General features: G+C 42.8%; 1 protein-coding gene across 1 annotated transcript in view; it reads right to left on the reverse strand.

Moving 5' to 3' along the window:
• LOC126457424 (uncharacterized) overlaps nt 1-21,308 on the reverse strand; it is a 36,309-nt gene that overhangs the window by 4,007 nt on the left and 10,994 nt on the right. The window contains exon 2 of the mRNA XM_050093692.1: nt 2,820-3,702. Within this exon, the coding sequence (XP_049949649.1) occupies nt 2,820-3,683 (864 nt within the window). The 5' untranslated portion in view covers nt 3,684-3,702. The remainder of the gene's footprint in view (nt 1-2,819; nt 3,703-21,308) is intronic.

Consider the following 21,308-nt stretch of genomic DNA (forward strand, 5'->3'; position numbering starts at 1 on the left):
GTGGTATATCTTCAATTCATTACGAGCAAGTGCCTTATTGAAACTTCCTGGCAGATTAAAACTGTGCGCCCAACCGAGACTCGAACTCGGGACGTTTGCCATTCGCGGGTAAGTGCTCTACCATCTGAGTTACCGAAGCACGACTCACGCCCGGTACCCACAGCTTTACTTCTGCCAGTATCTCGTCTCCTACCTTCCAAACTTTACACAAGCTCTCCTGCGTACCTTGCAGAACTAGCACTCCTGAAAGAAAGGATACTGCGGAGACATGGCTTAGCCACAGCCTGGGGGATGTTTCCAGAATGAGATTTTCACTCTGCAGCGGAGTGGGCGCTGATATGAAACTTCCTGGCAGATTAAAACTGTGCGCCCGACCGAGACTCGAACTCGGGACCTTCGCCTTTCGCGGGCAAGTGCTCTACCATCTGAGATACCGAAGCACGACTCAGGCCAGGAAGTTTCGTATCATCGAACACTCCGCTGCAGAGTGAAAATCTGGTTTTGGATGTTTCTTATTAATGTGGCGAGGTGTCAGTAGCAGTCCAGTGTTAAGGCCAACAATGCAGCGTGCAGTGTGGCTGCAGACGTCGATGCAGAGGTGTAGAACGTTTAGACTCTAGAGTTATACTGTGTGCTTTTCCCGAGAGTCCCATCGCAATGTTTCTTACTACTCCTGCACTTTATCACGAACAATATTTGCGTATTCTAGGCACCTGATCTCGATGCAGTGATGATGTGGTATGATGGTTTGGGCGCTTAACAGTCAGATCTAAGATCTAAAACTCTGATAAAAAAGATAAATTAAGTGGCATGATCTAAAACATCATGACAAGAATATGTGGCTGGACGGAGTTTGGTCTAATACAGCATGAGACAGACAATATGACCAGCTAAAAATTCTAGTCTAAAACGTTAGACTGAAGGCTAGACACTATACAAAATTTTTAAAACAGATGGCAGGTGTCCACTTAAATTTACCTTACTCACTTAAAAGTTGCCGTACAATGATCAGTACGGCACAGCCTTCACAGGATGAGGAACTCTCTCGCTGGAGTGTGCAGTCCTACATTAACGATAATGACGTATGCAGAGGTTGGTCAGAGTGACTTCATCCTATTGGAGTGACTGGTATGTGGTAAGTCACAGAAGAATCGTTTGCTCCACTGACTACTGCTTCTTATCCCTTATTGCTAGCAACCAATCCAGCGATAATCGAACATTCGACAGCGAGATGAAAGTCTGCCTTTGATTCCCTGTAGATCTTGGGTTTTTGGTCAGCTTGATCATTTCCACAGATTCCTCATGCTTTAGTATTAATCGGAATGATACGTACTCCCATCGGTCTTGAAAAGCATTAGTTTGTCCTGCAATGTTTGAGTCATTTTCTTTGTAGGCAACATTTACTGCAGTAATGTGGGACACTAAAGAAAGATGAACAGATAAGAATTTTTTTTCTGTCGATGATGTCTCATCTACTCCACTGCCTCCAAGATTGATGCACTAAGCACACTGTACTGATTGAAAAAGCGAATCCTGAAGATATGATCTGAGAAAATGGCAGAACAGGTAAAGGCTAAAGGAATCCCCTTGATTCGAACCATCATTCTATGACATCTGAAACTTAAAACAATGGCTTAATGAACGTTCTTGAAAATAGCTTTAGAAAATGATTAAGTCAATAAACTCTTGGTCCACCTCTTGCCCCAGTGTCAACACAGTTCATGGTTTCATACCATCGTACTAAGGACGTCCACTGCAATACGAAAAGAGATGCCCAGCCACTACGACAGGCGATGGATATGAAGGTGTTTTCCGTGATTCATCTGTATCTACACATACTGCAAACCATTGTGAAGTGCATGGCACAGAGTACTTACCCTGGTATAAAATGTCACAGAATATGTTTCAAGGATGAAGAACTTTTGGAATGTACGCCCTGAATTATTATGATTTGGTCACAATGAAGCAAAACACGTTACAAACTGATGTGTCATAAACTAGACAGTCCGTGAGCTAAACATCAAACGAATAATTATTTGCAGCAGAACACAATTTTATTTTTGGTAATACGATAGTATGCATGGTGAGGCAGCTAGGACATACCATTCCGAATACGTTCAGAACGAGTAAATACATTGATATGCAGGTTTCGCTAAGTTGAAGCTGGCAGTTTAGCGAATTTTCTGCCGAACGTAAGTAAATTTATCTGCCTTACGCACACTGACATTCTTTTCATTACACACGTTTTCTGTGGCTCTGGAAAGCCTCAGTAGAGGATGCTGGAAACATAGTGCATGGAACTTGAGATTAACAAGATAACAGCGCGGCAAACTACTGCCTCGTCTTCAAGAGAAGGGTTTCCACAAACGAATGTCCTACTATCCAGATTTAAGCAAACGCGTATCCCATGCTTGGTTCGTATGTTCATTTTTGTGGCTTTCAAATCAAGTTTTCATAATGTTGACTGTGAGCACTGGCAAATGGCATAAAGCGATTCTGGAGAGTCTTTACTGCACACTGTACTTCATCTTGACTTGGCTCATGCCCCTGTTTCATGAGTTTCCAGATCCTTGGGAGACATAGCTGTTGCCTGTTGCCTCGTAATCCTCTTAATTAGTTTATTCCACAGATAAAAGTGCAGAACTATTAACGCTGGAGGGCGTGCGGGCAATTTTCTGTTTGACGACCGACCACTCCAACTATCGGTCTAAATAATCTACGTTATTGTAGACATGGCAGATCAACTCACATAATTACTGGTAAAAGAATTAAGCTCCATGTGGGCATAACGTATTACAAAAATTGTGAGGCATTCTTACCTGAAAGTCAACAATTCTGACATCTGACAGTTCACCGTCCACATACTTAAACAGAAAGTTGTTCTTCCAGCAGTCACCATGGCCCAGCACAGGTAACGTGGTCTCCTTTCTCATTCGTTCAAGTACTTCGAAGATACTGTTAACAGATCTGTCTATAAATCCCCGACATTTTTCAGAATATTTCTCATACCCTGGACACTTATTCAGTTCATCTGCCAGTGCGGACATGATTTTAGACCCTATTGCTCTGAAATGGTCCTGAGCACGCTTGTCTGTGAACATAGGCTCATTGAACACGCTCTTGTACCGGGGCTGTTTGTCGAGTAGAAAGGCCGAGGCGGCATGCAATCTGGCGTACGCTCGCAGGACCGCCTTGCAGTGTTGGTAGTTCAGAAGACTTTGCCCCTCAGCCATCCTGAAGCCACCCTCTGACAGGTCCTCCAGCACAAGGAAGAGTGCCGGCTGCTGACCCCCGTCGTAGCATCGAGCTGTCAGCGGCCGGAAGTCCTCACCCTCCAACGATGCCAGCATTTTCTGGATCTGTGGCATCACCTCATGCAGCATCTGTGTCTCTGTTCTGAACACCTGGTAATTTTTCTTCAAGTCCTTCATTGGCCCAAAGTCAAGAACAGTTTTCACTAGCAGTGATTCCTTTTTAGCCTCTTGTTCATTATCTTTGCCCTTCAGAATAGCAGTCACTCTGAACAACAGACTTGTAATGCCAGTTCCTGGTGGACAAGCGTATTGTACTTTAATTGAATCTACAGAAGCTTGATTTCCAACTTTATTTATCAGTACAGATTCTATGAACTCCTGATTGATCCAGGATGGAGGCGGTGGTCGAGTTTCGTTGAGCGATTCCATGCTGTTGTGTACTCTTCACCTGAAAACGTAAAAAAAGATTCCATCGTAGTAATCAACTTGCTGAGTGTTAGCTTTATTACATTTAATATCAGGTTATTAATAAACAGGATGAGGCACATAACATTTTCCCTTGAATATTTGTTAATGAGGTATCAAAACTTGTTTTGTCATTAAGACATGATGTCCAAAGTTAACTGGATCCAAAAGCCATTCCTCTCATTTGAGATAGGAGGTTTGGTACTTTAAAATTGTAAACTGAAATTACTATCCTCCAATGGAATGCATCATGAGTGAGCTCTAACAGAGAAAATTTGCTCTATGCAGTTTACATCACTCATGCATTGATTTCGGCTAGACACAGTTGAAGCCTAACTTTCTAGTTCGCTTGTCCGAATATAACAATCTCAGAAGTAGAGGACAGGATTGGCAGATTGGCAACTCCGTGAAGTTTTATCACACAAGTAACTGACCACACTGCGTATGTGGGGGTGTGTAACCATTTGTCTGAATGGGAGGACATTATTTTCCTTATGTAAACAAACCAGCCAGTACCCGTTTCTTAATTTAACAGCCCTTAGGTAAACAAACTGTCCACTTCACCAAATGTTGTGTTTATTTAAGCAATAATTAATTGCCAATAACTGTCATGATAATTACTATAATTTATGAGCAATATGGCGGCCTACTCCGTGAATTAGCCTTTTACACTGATGAGCCAGGACATTATGACCACCTGTTTAAGAGCTTGTTTCCCTGCCTTCGGAACGAAATACATCACTGATTTTGCTTATCAGGGACCGAACAGTTTGTAGGTAGTTTTTTGGAGGAATGTGCATTAGATATCTACGCATAAGTCATGTAATTCGAGTAAATAACAGGCACCTCATGGGTACGTGGTGATGGCGCCCGATAGTGCTCCAGTTGGGTTCCGTAGGATTTACATCAGGCGAATTTGGTCGCCTAAACATCAACGTGAGTTCACTATAATGCTCCTCAAACCACTGAACCATGATTCTGGCTGAAAGACCTGGACAAGTATTCAGCTGAAATATGACATTGCCATCAGGGAAGACATCAAGCATGAATGGATGCAGGTGGTCTGCAGCTGTCAGCGTGTCTTCTATTAGCGCCACAGGTCCCACGCAGACGCAGGATAATGTCTCTCATAGCACAATACTGCCCCTACCAGCCAGTGCCCATGGCACGCTGCATGTTTCGAGCCGCTGTTCACCTCGTTGACGGCGTTTGTGGAGACGACCATCGACCTAGTGTAGCAAAAATATAATTAACCCAGAGAGCCGACACGTTTCTGTTGATCAAACGTCGATTCCTGACGGTCCCATGCCCACTGCGATCGTAAATGACGATATCGTTGGGTCAACGTTTGAACTCGTGGGAGTGGTCTGCTGCTGAGCTTCATGTTCAACAATGTATGATGAACGGCGTGCACCAAAACACTTGTGTATGCGTGAGGACTGTATTCTTTCGGCAGAGATGTCACAGATCACCATCTATCCAACTTTACAAAGCAGACGAGATTCCGAACTCCATGTTCTGTAACGAGTCACACCTAGTGGTGGGTTTCACTGTCCTTCTACCTCTTTCCATAGATGGTCACGATAGTAGCATGCTAACGTTCGACTAGCAACGTCAAATTGTAGAAGAAAGAGTGTATTTTTTTAGTGCACTGAAGTGTTAAGCTCCGTATTTACAGATATATTCTTTTTTATAGAGGAAATCAGAAGCGGGTATGGGGGTGTATTATCGTACGGGAAACTGAAGATGCTTCAAGGTGGTGCGGTTACTTGTACGAAGTACAGGCTAAGAGCGCCTCTCTTTGGGTGCCGGGATGACGCTAAGGAGTGGTGGGGATGGACTTAGTAGGAGACAACCGATAGCAGCACCGTGGTGGTGGTGTGGGAGATAAGTCGTTATATTTTGAGTCATCAATTACTGTCATTAAAATGAGAGTTATCACTTTATGCTAAATGCATTTGAACACCTGGGTAGACATCAAGCCAAGTCTCAGAAATGGCCGCTATATTTCCCAAAAATTGTGTTAGATATCACGACAGTTATTGCCCATTAATTATGTCCTAAATAAACAAAACATGCAGGGATATGGCCAGTTTGTTTGCATGAGGACCATTAAATTAGGCTGGCGCTTCTGGCTGGCATGTTTCCATAAGAGAACAATGAAGGAAATGCCCTTCTCCATTCAGGTAGAACGGGTATACACCCCTAAATAACTCTCTCTTGGCCTTTTGATTTACAAAAAACTTGCCACATATAAATTGTTTAGTACCACCATATGTCAAAAGGCATAACCATTGCATAGCTGGGAGTCAGTTAATATTGGATACACACTAATTTTTCTTATTGCATGCACATACACCGACAGAGCTACGACAACACAGCATGAAAAGTACAAAGAATGTTTGTACAAGCCACTTTTTTTTAAATTTCTGTTGGGATGATAAGCCGTATGTAAGTACACACGAATTTCTTTGCCTACATCTGGTAGTGGTTACACACCATACATGCTCCACACAGCTTCACAACACATATCAATGTTTTTAGTGACTACATCCTTGGAAATGTTGTCATTAGTCAGCTCTGAAAGAGCATACCAAATATTTCCCAAAAGAAACTGTAAAGATAATTTCGCCACCTAACATTGTCATTGACTGCCCACAGCATTGCTGGACTGGCGCACACCAAGTTTCCGAATGTCACTTCCTATCCTCATCACTGGTAATTTTAATAATTCGCGGATAGTCACTGACACATGCTGAGTGACAACCCAGTAACACAGGGGGTGCAGTTTAATCATCCGACAGAGAAGTGCCACCACTCATATGACGATGGCATAACATTCTTGGCACTAACTTGAGGATTTTGAAACATTATTAGAGCAATAAATTCGTGTCCTGGTGGCATGCGGAAAATAATACATAAGCTACCGCTCAAATTTAGACGGTACATAACAGTGAATGGAAACACCTTAACGTTTGCATTAAACCACTGCAGCCACACGTATTGTGATGAAGATCTAGGTGGTGGTGGTCACTCACGATAGTACAAGAATATTTCCTTTATATTGTCTGGTGATATTCCACCGGAGGACCAATCCTGATGCTATGTCGTGGACTAAGAGCTGGACAAAACACGCGACGGGAACCTAAAGTCCATCAAATCAGGTAAGGGCAGTGGAAAACGAATGGCTTCCATAAATCAGGCTGTTCAACTGCATTATCAGTTGGAGCCCACTGCAGTACAGGAAAGAGAAAAATGTTACTGTAAAAAGCAAATAATAACAACAACAATGAGAAAGAGAAGGAGGAATTAACGAAACATTTATTTCCTTTCTACTCTTCTCATTGGTGGTGGATGATCTTGTTGCTTCATGGTGATGGCAGTGTTGCTCGAACAAGGTATAGATTAAGAACGCCTGTCTTGGGATGCTGGAGTGATGCTAAGGAGTGGTGGTGGCGGCGGGGTGGAACGACCATTAGGAGCACAGTTGGGCAGTGGGAGCCGGAAGAAGTCATTTTTTGAGTCATAGATTACCATAATCAAAATTACATTTATCACTTTACACTAAAAGTTTTGAACACTTAGTAGACAACTGATAAACCAAAACATCATGAACACTGCACACCGTGACTTTGAGTGCCGCCTGTTGTCGTTGCGGGCGTGTGAAGCGGTAACAAAAGAAGTATGTAAACGGAGCAAACACGGATGGGAGACCACCATATCGAAGGTATGGCCTGCAAATGGGGGAATCCATCGAGATAATCGACTTTGATAAAAGGTAGGATATTATCATGCAGAGCCTGTGAACGAGTATTTCGAAACCAGTGAAGATTGTAGAGTGGTTTGGAATTGATTTATTACGCATTGGCAGTTACATGATAGACTATGGCATATATTTTCTTTCACGTTTATGGTGAGCCTTAGTATAGCAATTTTTTTTCCACTAGCATATTTTAATCCTATGTACTTAACCGTTACAGAGACACACCTTGTGCTTGTAAATGTTTCCTTTTTTGGCATCGTCTTGCCATAATCTTGTTCAGGAGTAACAGATCTACATACTTCAGCAGCTTAGTACAGTCAGTTTGGTACGTATATAAGTAAACGGTAAGCGTTCATGTAATGATCATTTGGCTGACACCATGGAACACCATGTATCGTCGTTTTGCACCTGATGAAGTTTCAAAGTTTGTACTAATCCATTTTTTAACAACTCTTACCGTATTGAGAATAGGTAACGCTCTGCCTTTGTCAGCAAAAAGTATGATTATTATGACATTCTGTACATATTTCTAGTATTAGATTATCATTACTTTTAAGTACTTTGCTGCTTTGCTGGACGTGATTTCTTTTCCTCTATGGTGATTTGTGGTTGGATACCTATATTCTTTTTCCCTGTGATTACATTTTTCCGCCATGTGATGATAGCCAACTTGTCAAGTATGACATATATTCATTATTTTGGCCAAATTCTTCATGTTGGCCGTCCGGAATGGCCGACCGGTTCTAGGCGCTGCATTCTGGAACCACACGACCGCTGCGGTCGCAGGTTGGAATCCTGCCTCGGACATGGATGTGTGTGCTGTCCTTAGGTTAGTTAGGTATACGTAGTTCTAAGTTCTAGGGGACTGATGACCTCAGAAGTTAAGTCCCATAGTGCACAGAGTCATTTTTTTCTTCATGTTGCTATGTTGCATGACGCACGATGAATGACTTTAAATTGTCTCTTTCCACAGGTCCAATCTTCTCCTCACGTCCTATTTGTTCCCATAATTAGTGGAACTTCTGTTTTTCCCTTTTGTGTTTATTCTGCAGAGATAGTTAGCCAAGACCTTGGTAGAAACATTTTTGTGATAACATAGAGACGTTCTTGCAATCATATGGAAAGTGTCTTGTCATAAAGCAACTATGTTTGCACACTTCTCTGAATCTATACCACAATTTTTCTTTTCACAGAACTGTGTTACTCACATTACCGAATGTGGCATACTTTGCTCTTGATATATATATATAGAGATAGTTAGCCAAGTTCGAAATTCGAACCTGCGACCGCAGCGGTCGTGTGGTTCCTGACTGCAGCGCCTAAAACCGGTCGGTCATTCCGGACGACCAACATGAAGAACTTGGCCAAAATAATGAATATATGGATATATATGTGGTATACTTTGCTCTTGATATATATATTCATATGCCACCACTATAACTTTGTATGCAATTCTTGTCACACAGCAACTAAGTTTGCATATCACTCTGATATGTGGACTTTGTAAAAAGTTTTGAAAAACTGATTATTTGCTAAGTTTTAAGACATTTCGCCAGTGTTAAGATGTACCGTATTCTGTTTGCTTTTTTTTTTTTTGCTTTTTAGGTTAATATGTTTCTCATTTTGTTTATCGATGTAACGTGTATACTATTTCACCATTGTATTTCATTGCATGGACATACCCTCTTGTTTTATATGTATCATTTGTACTTCATTGGCACTCTACACACATACTGAAATATTTTCATTGGGAGTAGTTGTTAGCTCTCATATTTTATTTGATCAGAGACTGTAGAGTCTTATACCCTGGCTTATGATTAGCTTGTACAGCACTTAGATTATACGTACTGTAGATGCCTCGTAGAGACATGTTTGTAATGAGTGGTTAGGTTCTTGTTAGTGTGGATGGACTATTTTTTAGCATATTCCGAGCTTGCTGCCTCCTCATTACTGCCAAAACCAAATTTTTCTGATGTCGGTGCCCGTGGAACTGCAGGATTGTCTTGCACTGGTCAGTTACACCAAATATTTGAGACAGTGACGGTGGGTCTGCAAGACTGTCTCACTGTGCTTTTCAAATAATATTTATATTATCATTGTCTGTGGGACTGCAAGATTTTCCTTCAATGTGTCATCTAGTTTCCCTACACACTTATGGTTGGCAGTTAAACTGCAAGTTTTACTCTCTGAGGGCACTTTTCGTGGCGCACCCTAGGGTGGTGGTAAATATTTGTTTTTGTACTTAGGACACTAATATGTGCAGTCATATATGTATTCTATCGGCTCTCTGTAATAACAGTCGACACATTTAATGCAGTTTGCACTGCTGTGTGTGTACCCTAATATTTAGCAAATACTATACTTGTAACAATATATTTATGTACAGCAATGACTTATCTATTTTCAGTTACGCAACTATTTATGTCCAGCAATAATTTTTATTTATTTTCTGTCATGTATAGTTTTATTAATACATGTCATGTTTCAAATGTAAAATCTCAATTTATCTGTTTGTTCAGTCGACATTATCATGTCAAGATTGTAACGGAAACTGATTTGTGAAGGAGGAAGTCTAATGGAATGTCAGAGTTAATTATTATAATGATGTTACTTCTTTTTCACTATTTCTGCGTCATCGGACAAAGTTGGTTATTGTCCTGAGAGTTACTAGATTTGGGAGATCGGAAAGTGTATTGTTTGGATGTTAAGACGTTCATTAAATTTAAAATCAGCCTTAAGCACTTTTTCCACAGTATACAAAAACTTAGTGTTGCCATTTATGCGTGTATTTCATTTTTTTTACCAACCTTTCTCTTACTTTTTTTAATGGATCATGGAACCAAGTGTTCGAAAAATTAGATTTGTAACTAACAGAGACCTCATTACATATCTCGAGTGCCTCTGTGTAGATACAGTAATTAACAGCATCAGCATAGTGGCGCGCAAGACAGAGCAGTACTGCAACGCGTTATCATGATTTGCGCAGAATAGAGGTAAGGGCAAATTTTTTTTTTTCATTTATTCAATCAGGGCCAACTTATGTCATTCAGAGACAGTTTTTGTGACCAGTTTTGCAAAACCAATTATTGTAGGTTTCATGTCAAAGTTCATTATTCAGGCAGTTTATACTGTTCAAAATTCTTGCAGTCAGATTGCTAATTTTTACAGTATAGAAGACTTCGCTTTTCATTACGATAATTAATTATTATTACAGTGCAGCCTTGCCTTCACATTACGACAGTGCAAGTTTCATTACGACAGTTCATTGATTATTACAGCTCAGAGCTTAGAATTTTTAATTATTCTGAGGATAACTTTCACTCATATTTTTTTTACTGTTTTAAAGAGAACTTTCACCCCCACCTAAATAATTAAGACTAGGCACAGTTTTCATTTTTGACGACGTTGCAGAGGAGAATCAGGCTGAAATACGAAAATACTCCATCATAATAGTAGTTTGAATTAGGACAGATGTTCCCACTGTGCGTTGCAGGATTTCCTTTGTAGTATTAGTATCATGACTTTCCATTAGGTGCCGGCGGTACTGGTATGGAGACGCAATGTTGAAACACAGGCACCAGTGTGCAATGCAGTTGCAGACACACAGCGAGGACCGGACCTAGATGAGAAGGACTTTACTCGTAAAGCTGTTTTATCAAAACAAAAGCAATAGTTTTGCTGCTCTTCGCAAATATCGACGCATTAAGGGATTACACTGATGCGACAAAATTCATGTGATAGCGATATGTGCACACATAATTGACGGTAGTATCGCGTACACAAGGTACAAAAGGGCAGTACGATGGCGGTGCTGCCATTTGTACTTGGGTAATTCTTGTGAAACGCTTTTCGACGTATTAAGTCCTTACAACGGAAATTACCAGACTTTAAACGCGGAATTCTAGTGGGAGCTAGGCGCTTGGGAAAATCCATTTCGGAAATCATTAAGGAACTCAATATTTCCGGAGCCACAATGTCAAGAGTGTGACGAAAGTACCAATTTCATGCAGTTACATGTATTCAAAATGGGTAAGTGGTCAGCTTCTATCAGTAACCATCATGGTTTAGCAAAAAATTAAGTATCTCTCTGAATGGCCACTTTACTGCCTTTTCACCCCCTCCCCCCCACTCCATTCCTAATTTCCTAATTATAAAGTGCCAGTATTGGCTCTTGTGAAAAAAAGTTTGGCAACCACTGTACTTAAAGATACTAGCGAATGATTTGGCCGCCCAGATCGCCTGATATGAATCCCATCGAAGACTTAAAAAGCATAATCGAGTGGTGAGTTCGTGCACAAAATTCTGCACTGGCAACACTTTTACCATTGTAGATATCTGTAGAGGCAGCATGGCTCAGTCTTCCTGCAAGGGACTTCCAACGACATCTGAGTCGACGCCACGTCGACTTTCTGCACTACGCGAGGCAAAACGAGGTCCGGAGCGATGTTAGGAGATACCCCACGACACTGGTCATCTCAGTGTCTGGAGAGGTCCTCTTTCCGCACTGGGGTTGAAGAACATGGTCCGGAACTTCGAATTAACTGGTGATTTGGGAACTGCTACTAGAACAGATTGACAGCCAAATGCGCCATAAATTGTTGAAGTAGTTACAGTTACCATGGTTCAGAGTGCAGGGCGCAATGCGTGATCTGAGCTGTAGTGTACAAGTTGGGTCAAGATAGGAGGCTATTTCATAGTCCACTGTTGTTTCGGGTAGCAGAAGAACAACCACTAGTGGGTTTCATACTGTCATGGATACAGACGGTCGTCTCGTCACTGCGCAACGTTTGTAACCTGGAACTTAAATATGGTACGCAATTAACAAATGTCAACCTCTCAAGTGGAAATTATACTGTGTTTCTGTCAATAGTTTATTAGTTATTTCTCTTTCGCATTTTCTTATAAACGTTTCCTCGAAGTTTTGCCCGACAATGAGTCGTTTGTCATGGGGCCTCTCTCAAGTAGCATGTGGCGTCGCAACTAGTGCGCGATCGCCCATTTGTCTATTAAAAGCTTTACTTCAGAATGAATGTGGTCTGCAATGTAAGCCGGTAGAGTATTATACGGTCAGTAACGGACGAGTTGTGTCCTGCAGACTGACATCACGACCATCTGTTGCAGCTGCGCGTGTGAAAGCAGTGGAGTAGCGCTGGCAGGCCACTTACATTATACGAAACTAAAAGTATTAATAACTAATAAAGGAATGACCTGAGGAACGTCATATTTGATGTCCATCCTTCTGTTGTGAAAACAAACAATATGTCAAAATCTGAGATCAAAAATAGTTGTATTTTGGAAGCTAGTAAAATTCCAAAAAAAAACAACGTAATTTTCCGACAGTCAAGAATTTAAGTAAATACAGTGATGTAATAGTTCACCTTCAGTGACTATGTACGATGATCTGATAACACTTTCAGTGTTCATACATAAATTTGTAAAGTTTTTAGTTTCAGAAAACCTCTGTAACTTTTCTATGATAATAATTTCAAGAATTCTAAGTAAATATGTATATTGTGTGTTAAGATGCGTGTGAATGACAATGCGTGCGTGAGAGTATGTGGGACGTTCGGCATTATTAAAAATCATTCATGTAATTCTCTCCAGGAACTGGCAAGTGTTCCAACTCTATAACGTGGGAACGAATCCACTAGTGGTTCCCCTGCTAGTGAATGTCGGATGTCCAAGTATGTATGCTTATGTATAAGACAGCCAGAACATTCGCGACTACATAATAAATTTCCAGATGTAGAGTAAAACTTATAGTTCATTTTGTTTTGTTTATTTAATTAGAGAGTTTTGTGTTACATAATTTGATGACGTCAATGAGCCTAGAGAAGTGGTTGGTGCTTGCTAGATTTTGGCGCGAGCCGCGTCCTAGAAGTGAGTCCTCATTGGTCGTAAGTGCTGACAGCCAATGAGAAGCGAGACGGTTGGCTGCCTAGCGAGGAGATATAGTTTTGTGCAGCGGGAGAGTGAGAAGAGAGTCGCGAGCTAGCTTTGATTGGAGGCGGTTATGCTGGATGTGACTTTTCGCATTATGAGTAAGATGAAGTCTTGGGATGACTTCCGCGTTATGGTCCAGTGTTAATGCTATCTGGTTGTGACCAGAAACTGTTTATGAAAACTTTAGTGTGTTGTGATAATTCGTTCCGACGAAAATCGCGAGTGAACTTTGAATTATATAGCTTGGAGGTACTGAGTATATTCTTACTGACTATTTTATGGCGAGCATAAACTTTTACTAAAGACAACCACTGAATATCGTGTGCAGAAGGAATTGGCCGATCATTGACTGTGTTACAAGTAATTGATTTCGGAATTGGGGAAGGTAAAAGTTCTGGCTGTTTTAGGTACGGTGATAACTGTGAGCAGAAACTTAAGTAATTTTCGTAAATGTGGGCTGATGATCATGCTTAACGGCAATAAAAATCTATTGAAGGTTTAAATTTGAACTTCATGTTTAAAGTACGAGTGACATCCCCTTTCCGAATCATTTCTTTAAAGTACATAGAAAATTTTCAGCAAATTTTACTTATAGCGGCCTCTGGCGTGTAGCTATGAGGTTACAGTTTCCCCAACACTGCTTTTCTGTGATCTCGTAAGTAGATGCAGTCAGGAGTTTTACGTGCGAAGATCTACCGCTGTAAAGAGGTAGGTGAACAAAAATTATAAAAGAAATTGCTTTGCAGCAGCAACGTATAATCCGTCGCAATTGGTGCATCGCACTCACGCACGTAAAAAATCCGTCGCAAGCGAAAGTTCAGCTATAACCGCCTGTAACAAAGAAGGCTGGGACTTACTGGCACTTTGTTTCGTTGTTTGCCTCCTTGAAGGACTTCTTTTGTTTTCAGTTTTTTTTTTTTTCGTTTCTTAATTACCACTAGTGTTAGTGAGAGATGTCCCATGAGATAAAGCTGCCATTCTGTAGTTCTGGGTATAAGACCAGGCCCAATTTGCTAAATTACGTTAGTCACAATAATTTTCTAATTAATTTGAACCATTTAAAGTAAATAGTTTTGCAAAGGCTGTTCAGTTAAGTAACTGTAATTATTTTCTATTCCAGTCACATTGTTGACATGTAAACAGATGTAATTACTATATTACTCATAAAGTTAGGAAAATAACACGTAGAAATCCTTAAAGTATTCATCTACCCAATTTCTATAACATCATAGGAACATCTGCACTTAATTAGATTCCGAATAATTAAAACTTTTGTGTATGGTATCGTTTATTTAACTATTTTTGCAGTTTCGGCATCAAAAAGGCTTACTTCACTTGAAACGCTTATTGTAAGAAAACGTTCAGGCCAAAAATTATTTTCCTGCTGTATTCAATTAATTTGAGATGTAAAATTCTAATTCTAAATATCGAAATTTTATATTTAACAATGTGAAACTTTAATAGCCGTTTTTGAAAAGCTATACAAACACTGGCCCTGAACCATTTTGGAAGTCAGTTCCGAGATGTCGCATATGGAACCCGTGCCAGTCAAAACAGTCATAATGTACTTGGGCAATAATGTGTTTTGCTTAATATTAAGCCAGACTGTGAATTAGAGCTATTAATAATATACGTGGGTTAACTTGAATGTGGGAGTCAGTCTGTTCTGAGATTTCGAGCGTGAATCCAGTGTCAATAAAATCAACAATAACGTAATGGTGCAGTAATGTGTTGTTGTGAATAAGAAGAGGGACAATCGAGAAGGACAGTTAACAATGACTGTTGATTAACTTTAATATGAAAGTGCCACACGCATCGTTTCATCTGATTGAGATTTTTGTAGATTGGTTACACAGCGACTATTATCGTATAATGAGAAGAGGCAGTACGTGCATATCTGGTAAATGTGACTTAACTACGTAATTAAGACACGGCCTGGCCATAACTAATTCAGTGAGGGGGGTCTGACGTTTGTTGACCACATTATTGTATGTAGATAGTGCTGTACTAATCCATATTTACAGCCAATTTTTCGCCATGATCGTTGCTACCGAGGAACTACAAGCTGATTCATGACCAGGTGTGTCACACGCCCTGTGTACTTTTTAGAAAAATATGTCTGACATTAATTTCACTATTAATTTCTGCAGCCTTCGCCAGCACTGCATTCGATGGAGTTGAAGACATTATTTTTAGGCAAGTTCTAGTATCACGAATATGCATTTTTTCTAGTTTCTAAACAGCTTAATTTTTGCCTCTGCCGAAGAATGCACAACCACAGTCAGTAACAATCTAGACGTTAAAGACTCTGTAGATCAGAAACAGAATGTTGGGACACACCTGTAACCGAGCGCATCACGTTGAGACAAGGGTTTACTCATTATAAGAGATGCGCAATGACAAATAGCAGCCATACCACGAATATTACACTGATTAAAGTAACAGATAACTAAAAATGTGTCACAAAAACAGTGAGGCTACAATATTTGCACTACTATACTACAGTAAAGCACTTGATGCCGTGAGTTCTGACATACTGCTCAGAAAAAATCGACAGAAAGAATTTTCAGATAGTGTGCTCAAGTGGTTCGAAAGCTACTTCAAAAATAGACAGCACCGTGTTGTCTATGAGAACGAAAAGTCGTCCTCGAAGGATGTTCACTCAGGAGTGCTGTAAGGGTCAGTCCTGGACGCATTATAGTCCCCCTTGTATGTCAATGATTTCTTGTTAATTCTGTCTCCTGTGAATGTACATAGATACCCATAGATATCTATACCGAAAATCTCCTACTTAATTTAAGTGCAAAATCTGAAGATGTCTTACTACCACTTCCACAGAAACGACAATATGTCGTCAATGGTAAGATGGGCGCAAAACCTAGAACTGAAACTACATATGATGATATTATAAGTAATTTTAATATTCCAGGAAAAATAATTAACTCTGATCTCTGCTAAAAACTACCCCCTATTAATCAGAGGTGTCCCAATATCACATCACAAACCAGTAAAGAACTTGGATGCAACTTTGGATGAGCACCCCTCACTGAACTGAAAACATTGTCGCCAGGTGCACGAATATTTCTGTTCGCCTCTATGCCGTTCTGAAAATTTCGAAATAAATTTTCACAAGAAGTGAAACATACACCTATGCACTGTCAACGGCTGTGATGAGGTGGATACACCGTTTCCTGTTGGATCACCGAAGTTAAGCACCTCGGGCGTGACCAGTAATTGGGTGGGGACCGCGTGCTGTTGACAATTTTCCCTTCACCTTTAAGGCAGAAGAGCAGGAGCGAGTGACGACGTAAAGTCTCTGATAACGGATCTTTGCGATACTGTGCTGAATTAAATACCAAATGTTTCCGCAGTGCCTCATGAAGCGAGAGCATGCAACACCGTAGATGGCCGTCCGTCCGTCGGATGGGGACGTTAAGCTTAGGCGGATGCCCCCTTGGTGCCTTTTGAAAGGAACTGGGTATGTACCGGCATCGAATTTCACCCTCTTCCTTCCCTTATTATCTCCGACACAAACACGACACTACGCTACACACCACACACACACACACACACACACACACACACACACACACACACACACCGTCATGGTCATCTTCACTTCATACACTACTGGCCATTAAAATTGCTACACCAAGAACAAATGTAAATGAAAAACGGGTATTCATTGTACAAATATACACTCCTGGAAATTGAAATAAGAACACCGTGAATTCATTGTCCCAGGAAGGGGAAACTTTATTGACACATTCCTGGGGTCAGATACATCACATGATCACACTGACAGAACCACAGGCACATAGACACAGGCAACAGAGCATGCACAATGTCGGCACTAGTATAGTGTATATCCACCTTTCGCAGCAATGCAGGCTGCTATTCTCCCATGGAGACGATCGTAGAGATGCTGGATGTAGTCCTGTGGAACGGCTTGCCATGCCATTTCCACCTGGCGCCTCAGTTGGACCAGCGTTCGTGCTGGACGTGCAGACCGCGTGAGACGACGCTTCATCCAGTCCCAAACATGCTCAATGGGGGACAGATCCGGAGATCTTGCTGGCCAGGGTAGTTGACTTACACCTTCTAGAGCACGTTGGGTGGCACGGGATACATGCGGACGTGCATTGTCCTGTTGGAACAGCAAGTTCCCTTGCCGGTCTAGGAATGGTAGAACGATGGGTTCGATGACGGTTTGGATGTACCGTGCACTATTCAGTGTCCCGTCGACGATCACCAGTGGTGTACGGCCAGTGTAGGAGATCGCTCCCCACACCATGATGCCGGGTGTTGGCCCTGTGTGCCTCGGTCGTATGCAGTCCTGATTGTGGCGCTCACCTGCACGGCGCCAAACACGCATACGACCATCATTGGCACCAAGGCAGAAGCGACTCTCATCGCTGAAGACGACACGTCTCCATTCGTCCCTCCATTCACGACTGTCGCGACACCACTGGAGGCGGGCTGCACGATGTTTGGGGCGTGAGCGGAAGACGGCCTAACGGTGTGCGGGACCGTAGCCCAGCTTCATGGAGACGGTTGCGAATGGTCCTCGGCGATACCCCAGGAGCAACAGTGTCCCTAATTTGCTGGGAAGTGGCGGTGCGGTCCCCTACGGCACTGCGTAGGATCCTACGGTCTTGGCGTGCATCCGTGCGTCGCTGCGGTCCGGTCCCAGGTCGACGGGCACGTGCACCTTCCGCCGACCACTGGCGACAACATCGATTTACTGTGGAGACCTCACGCCCCACGTGTTGAGCAATTCGGCGGTACGTCCACCCGGCCTCCCGCATGCCCACTATACGCCCTCGCTCAAAGTCCGTCAACTGCACATACGGTTCACGTCCACGCTGTCGCGGCATCCTACCAGTGTTAAAGACTGCGATGGAGCTCCGTATGCCACGGCAAACTGGCTGACACTGACGGCGGCGGTGCACAAATGCTGCGCAGCTAGCGCCATTCGACGGCCAACACCGCGGTTCCTGGTGTGTCCGTTGTGCCGTGCGTGTGATCATTGCTTGTACAGCCCTCTCGCAGTGTCCGGAGCAAGTATGGTGGGTCTGACACACCGGTGTCAATGTGTTCTTTTTTCCATTTCCCGGAGTGTATTATACTAGAACTGACATGTGATTACATTTTCACACAGTTTGGGTGCATAGATCCTGAGAAATCAGTACCCAGAACAACCACCTCTGACCGTAACAACGGCCTTGATACGCCTGGGCATTGAGTCCAACAGAGCTTGGATGGCGTGTACACGTGCAGCTGCCCATGCAGCTTCAACGCGATACCACAGTTCATCAAGAGTAGTGACTGGCGTATTGTGATGAGCCAGTTGCTCGGCCACCATTGACCAGACGTTTTCAGTTGGTGAGAAATCTGGAGAATGTGCCGGCCAGGGCAGCAGTCGAACATTTTCTGTATCCAGAAAGGCCCATACAGGACCTGCAACATGCGGCGTGCATGCCCCTGCTGAAATGTAGGGTTCGCAGTGATCGAATGGAGGGTAGAGCCACGGGTCGTAACACATCTGAAATGCAACGCCCACTGTTCAAAGTGCCGTCAATGCGAACAAGAGGTGACCGAGACGTGTAACCAATGGCACCCCATACCATCACGCCGGGTGGTACGTCAGTATGGCGATGACAAATACGCGCTTCCAATGTGCGTTCCTCGCGATGTCGCCAAACACGGATGCTACCATCATGATGCTGTAAACAGAACCCGGATTCATCCGAAAAAAATGACGTTCTGCCATTCGTGCACCCAGGTTCGTCATTGAGTACACAATCGCAGGCGCTCCTCTCTGTGATGCAGCGTCAAGGGTAACCGCAGCCATGGTCGCCGAGCTGATAGTCCGTGCTGCTGCAAACGTCGTCGAACTGTTCGTGCGGATCGTTGTAGTCTTGCAAATGTCCCCATCTGTTGACTCAGGGATCGAGACGTGGCTGCACGATCCGTTACAGCCATGCGGATAAGGTGCTTGTCATCTCGACTGCTAGTGATACGAGGCCGTTGGGATCCAGCACGGCGTTCCGTATTACCCTCCTGAAACCACCGATTCCATATTCTGCTAACAGTCATTGGATCTCGACCAACGCGAGCAGCAATGTCGCAATACGATAAACCGCAATCGCGATAGGCTACAATCCGACATTTATCAGAGTCCGAAACGTAATGGTACGGATTTCTCCTCCGTACACGAGGCTTCACAACAACGTTTCACCAGGCAACGCCGGCCACTTGCTGTTTGCGTATGAGAAATCTGTTGGAAACTTTCCTCATGTCAGCAAGTTGTAGGTGTCGCCACCGGCGCCAACCTTGTGTGAATGCTCTGAAAAGCTAATCATTTGTATATCACAGCATCTTCTTCCTGTCAGTTAAATTTCGCATCTGTAGCACGTCATCTTCGTGGTATAGCAATTTTAATGGCCAGTAGTGTAGATACACTTACGCACACGGTTCTCATATTTAGCGAAAGAAAAGTGCGACCGGGCGTAGAGGACAGGGAACATGTTCCCAAGTAGGCGACTGAACCTGCCCTTCAGGGTCTCCCAGCCATTCATGGTATACCACATTACTTTCCTGGTTTTCTTGTGCATTAACTCGTTCTACCGAAATTCCACTATTCCCCATATTATAGATCAAGCACCTGTGACATCATAATAATAACACAGGATCTCACTTATCTTGAGTCCTAGTTCTGCCCATCCACATAGCAAAAATATTCTCAAACTGCTGCTCTACTGTGGTGGTCCACCTATGGTGGATCAAGCTATACTGAACTGTATGCACAATGAAGTGTTTTCGTGCATATAATAAAAAGGTGAAAGAAACATAAAAAGCTAGTTTTCTCTCTGTTAAACAGTAAAATGAATGCCTTCATCTTCTCGAAGTTAACCTTTTTCCTTTTTTCACTTCTCAATCGTTCCTGCCTTTCTTTCCCCTTCTCTTCATTATTTGCGTTCCAGCACTTTCATCTTTCGCTCCTTCACCCAACCCTTCTGTGACGTCCATTCCCTTCAGGGTCGTCAGTTTAAATCTACGTGATTTTGTGAGTATTTGGTCTGCCACTCTGTTATTCATGAACTAGTATAAATGTTATTTTTTCTGCTATAACTACCGCTGCTATCCACCTTTTACTGGTATTGTAATGTTACTTCTAATTGTAGTATCCTATATGTCCGCCCCCGACATATGAGTGGTCAGCGCGACAGAATGTGAATCCCAAGTGCCCGGGTTAAATTCCCAGCTGGGTCGGAGATTTTCTCCACTCAGGGACTGGGTATTGTGTTGTCCTAATCATCATCGTTTCATCCCCATCGACGCGCAAGTCGCCGAAGTGGCGTCAAATCGAAAGACTTGCATCCGGCGAACGGTCTACCCGACAGGAGGCCCTAGTCGCACGACATTTTATTTAGAATTCTGTATAAAGTGTGTCTTCTTATAATATCTGTGACATCATACGAACATAATAGAGTGCCTAGTTAAATACACTCCTGGAAACGGAAAAAAGAACACATTGACACCGGTGTGTCAGACCCACCACACTTGCTCCGGACACTGCGAGAGGGCTGTACAAGCAATGATCACACGCACGGCACAGCGGACACACCAGGAACCGCGGTGTTGGCCGTCGAATGGCGCTAGCTGCGCAGCATTTGTGCACCGCCGCCGTCAGTGTCAGCCAGTTTGCCGTGGCATACGGAGCTCCATCGCAGTCTTTAACACTGGTAGCATGCCGCGACAGCGTGGACGTGAACCGTATGTGCAGTTGACGGACTTTGAGCGAGGGCGTATAGTGGGCATGCGGGAGGCCGGGTGGACGTACCGCCGAATTGCTCAACACGTGGGGCGTGAGGTCTCCA

The sequence above is a fragment of the Schistocerca serialis genome, chromosome 2 (assembly GCF_023864345.2).
Source record: "Schistocerca serialis cubense isolate TAMUIC-IGC-003099 chromosome 2, iqSchSeri2.2, whole genome shotgun sequence".
NCBI lineage: Eukaryota > Metazoa > Arthropoda > Insecta > Orthoptera > Acrididae > Schistocerca > Schistocerca serialis.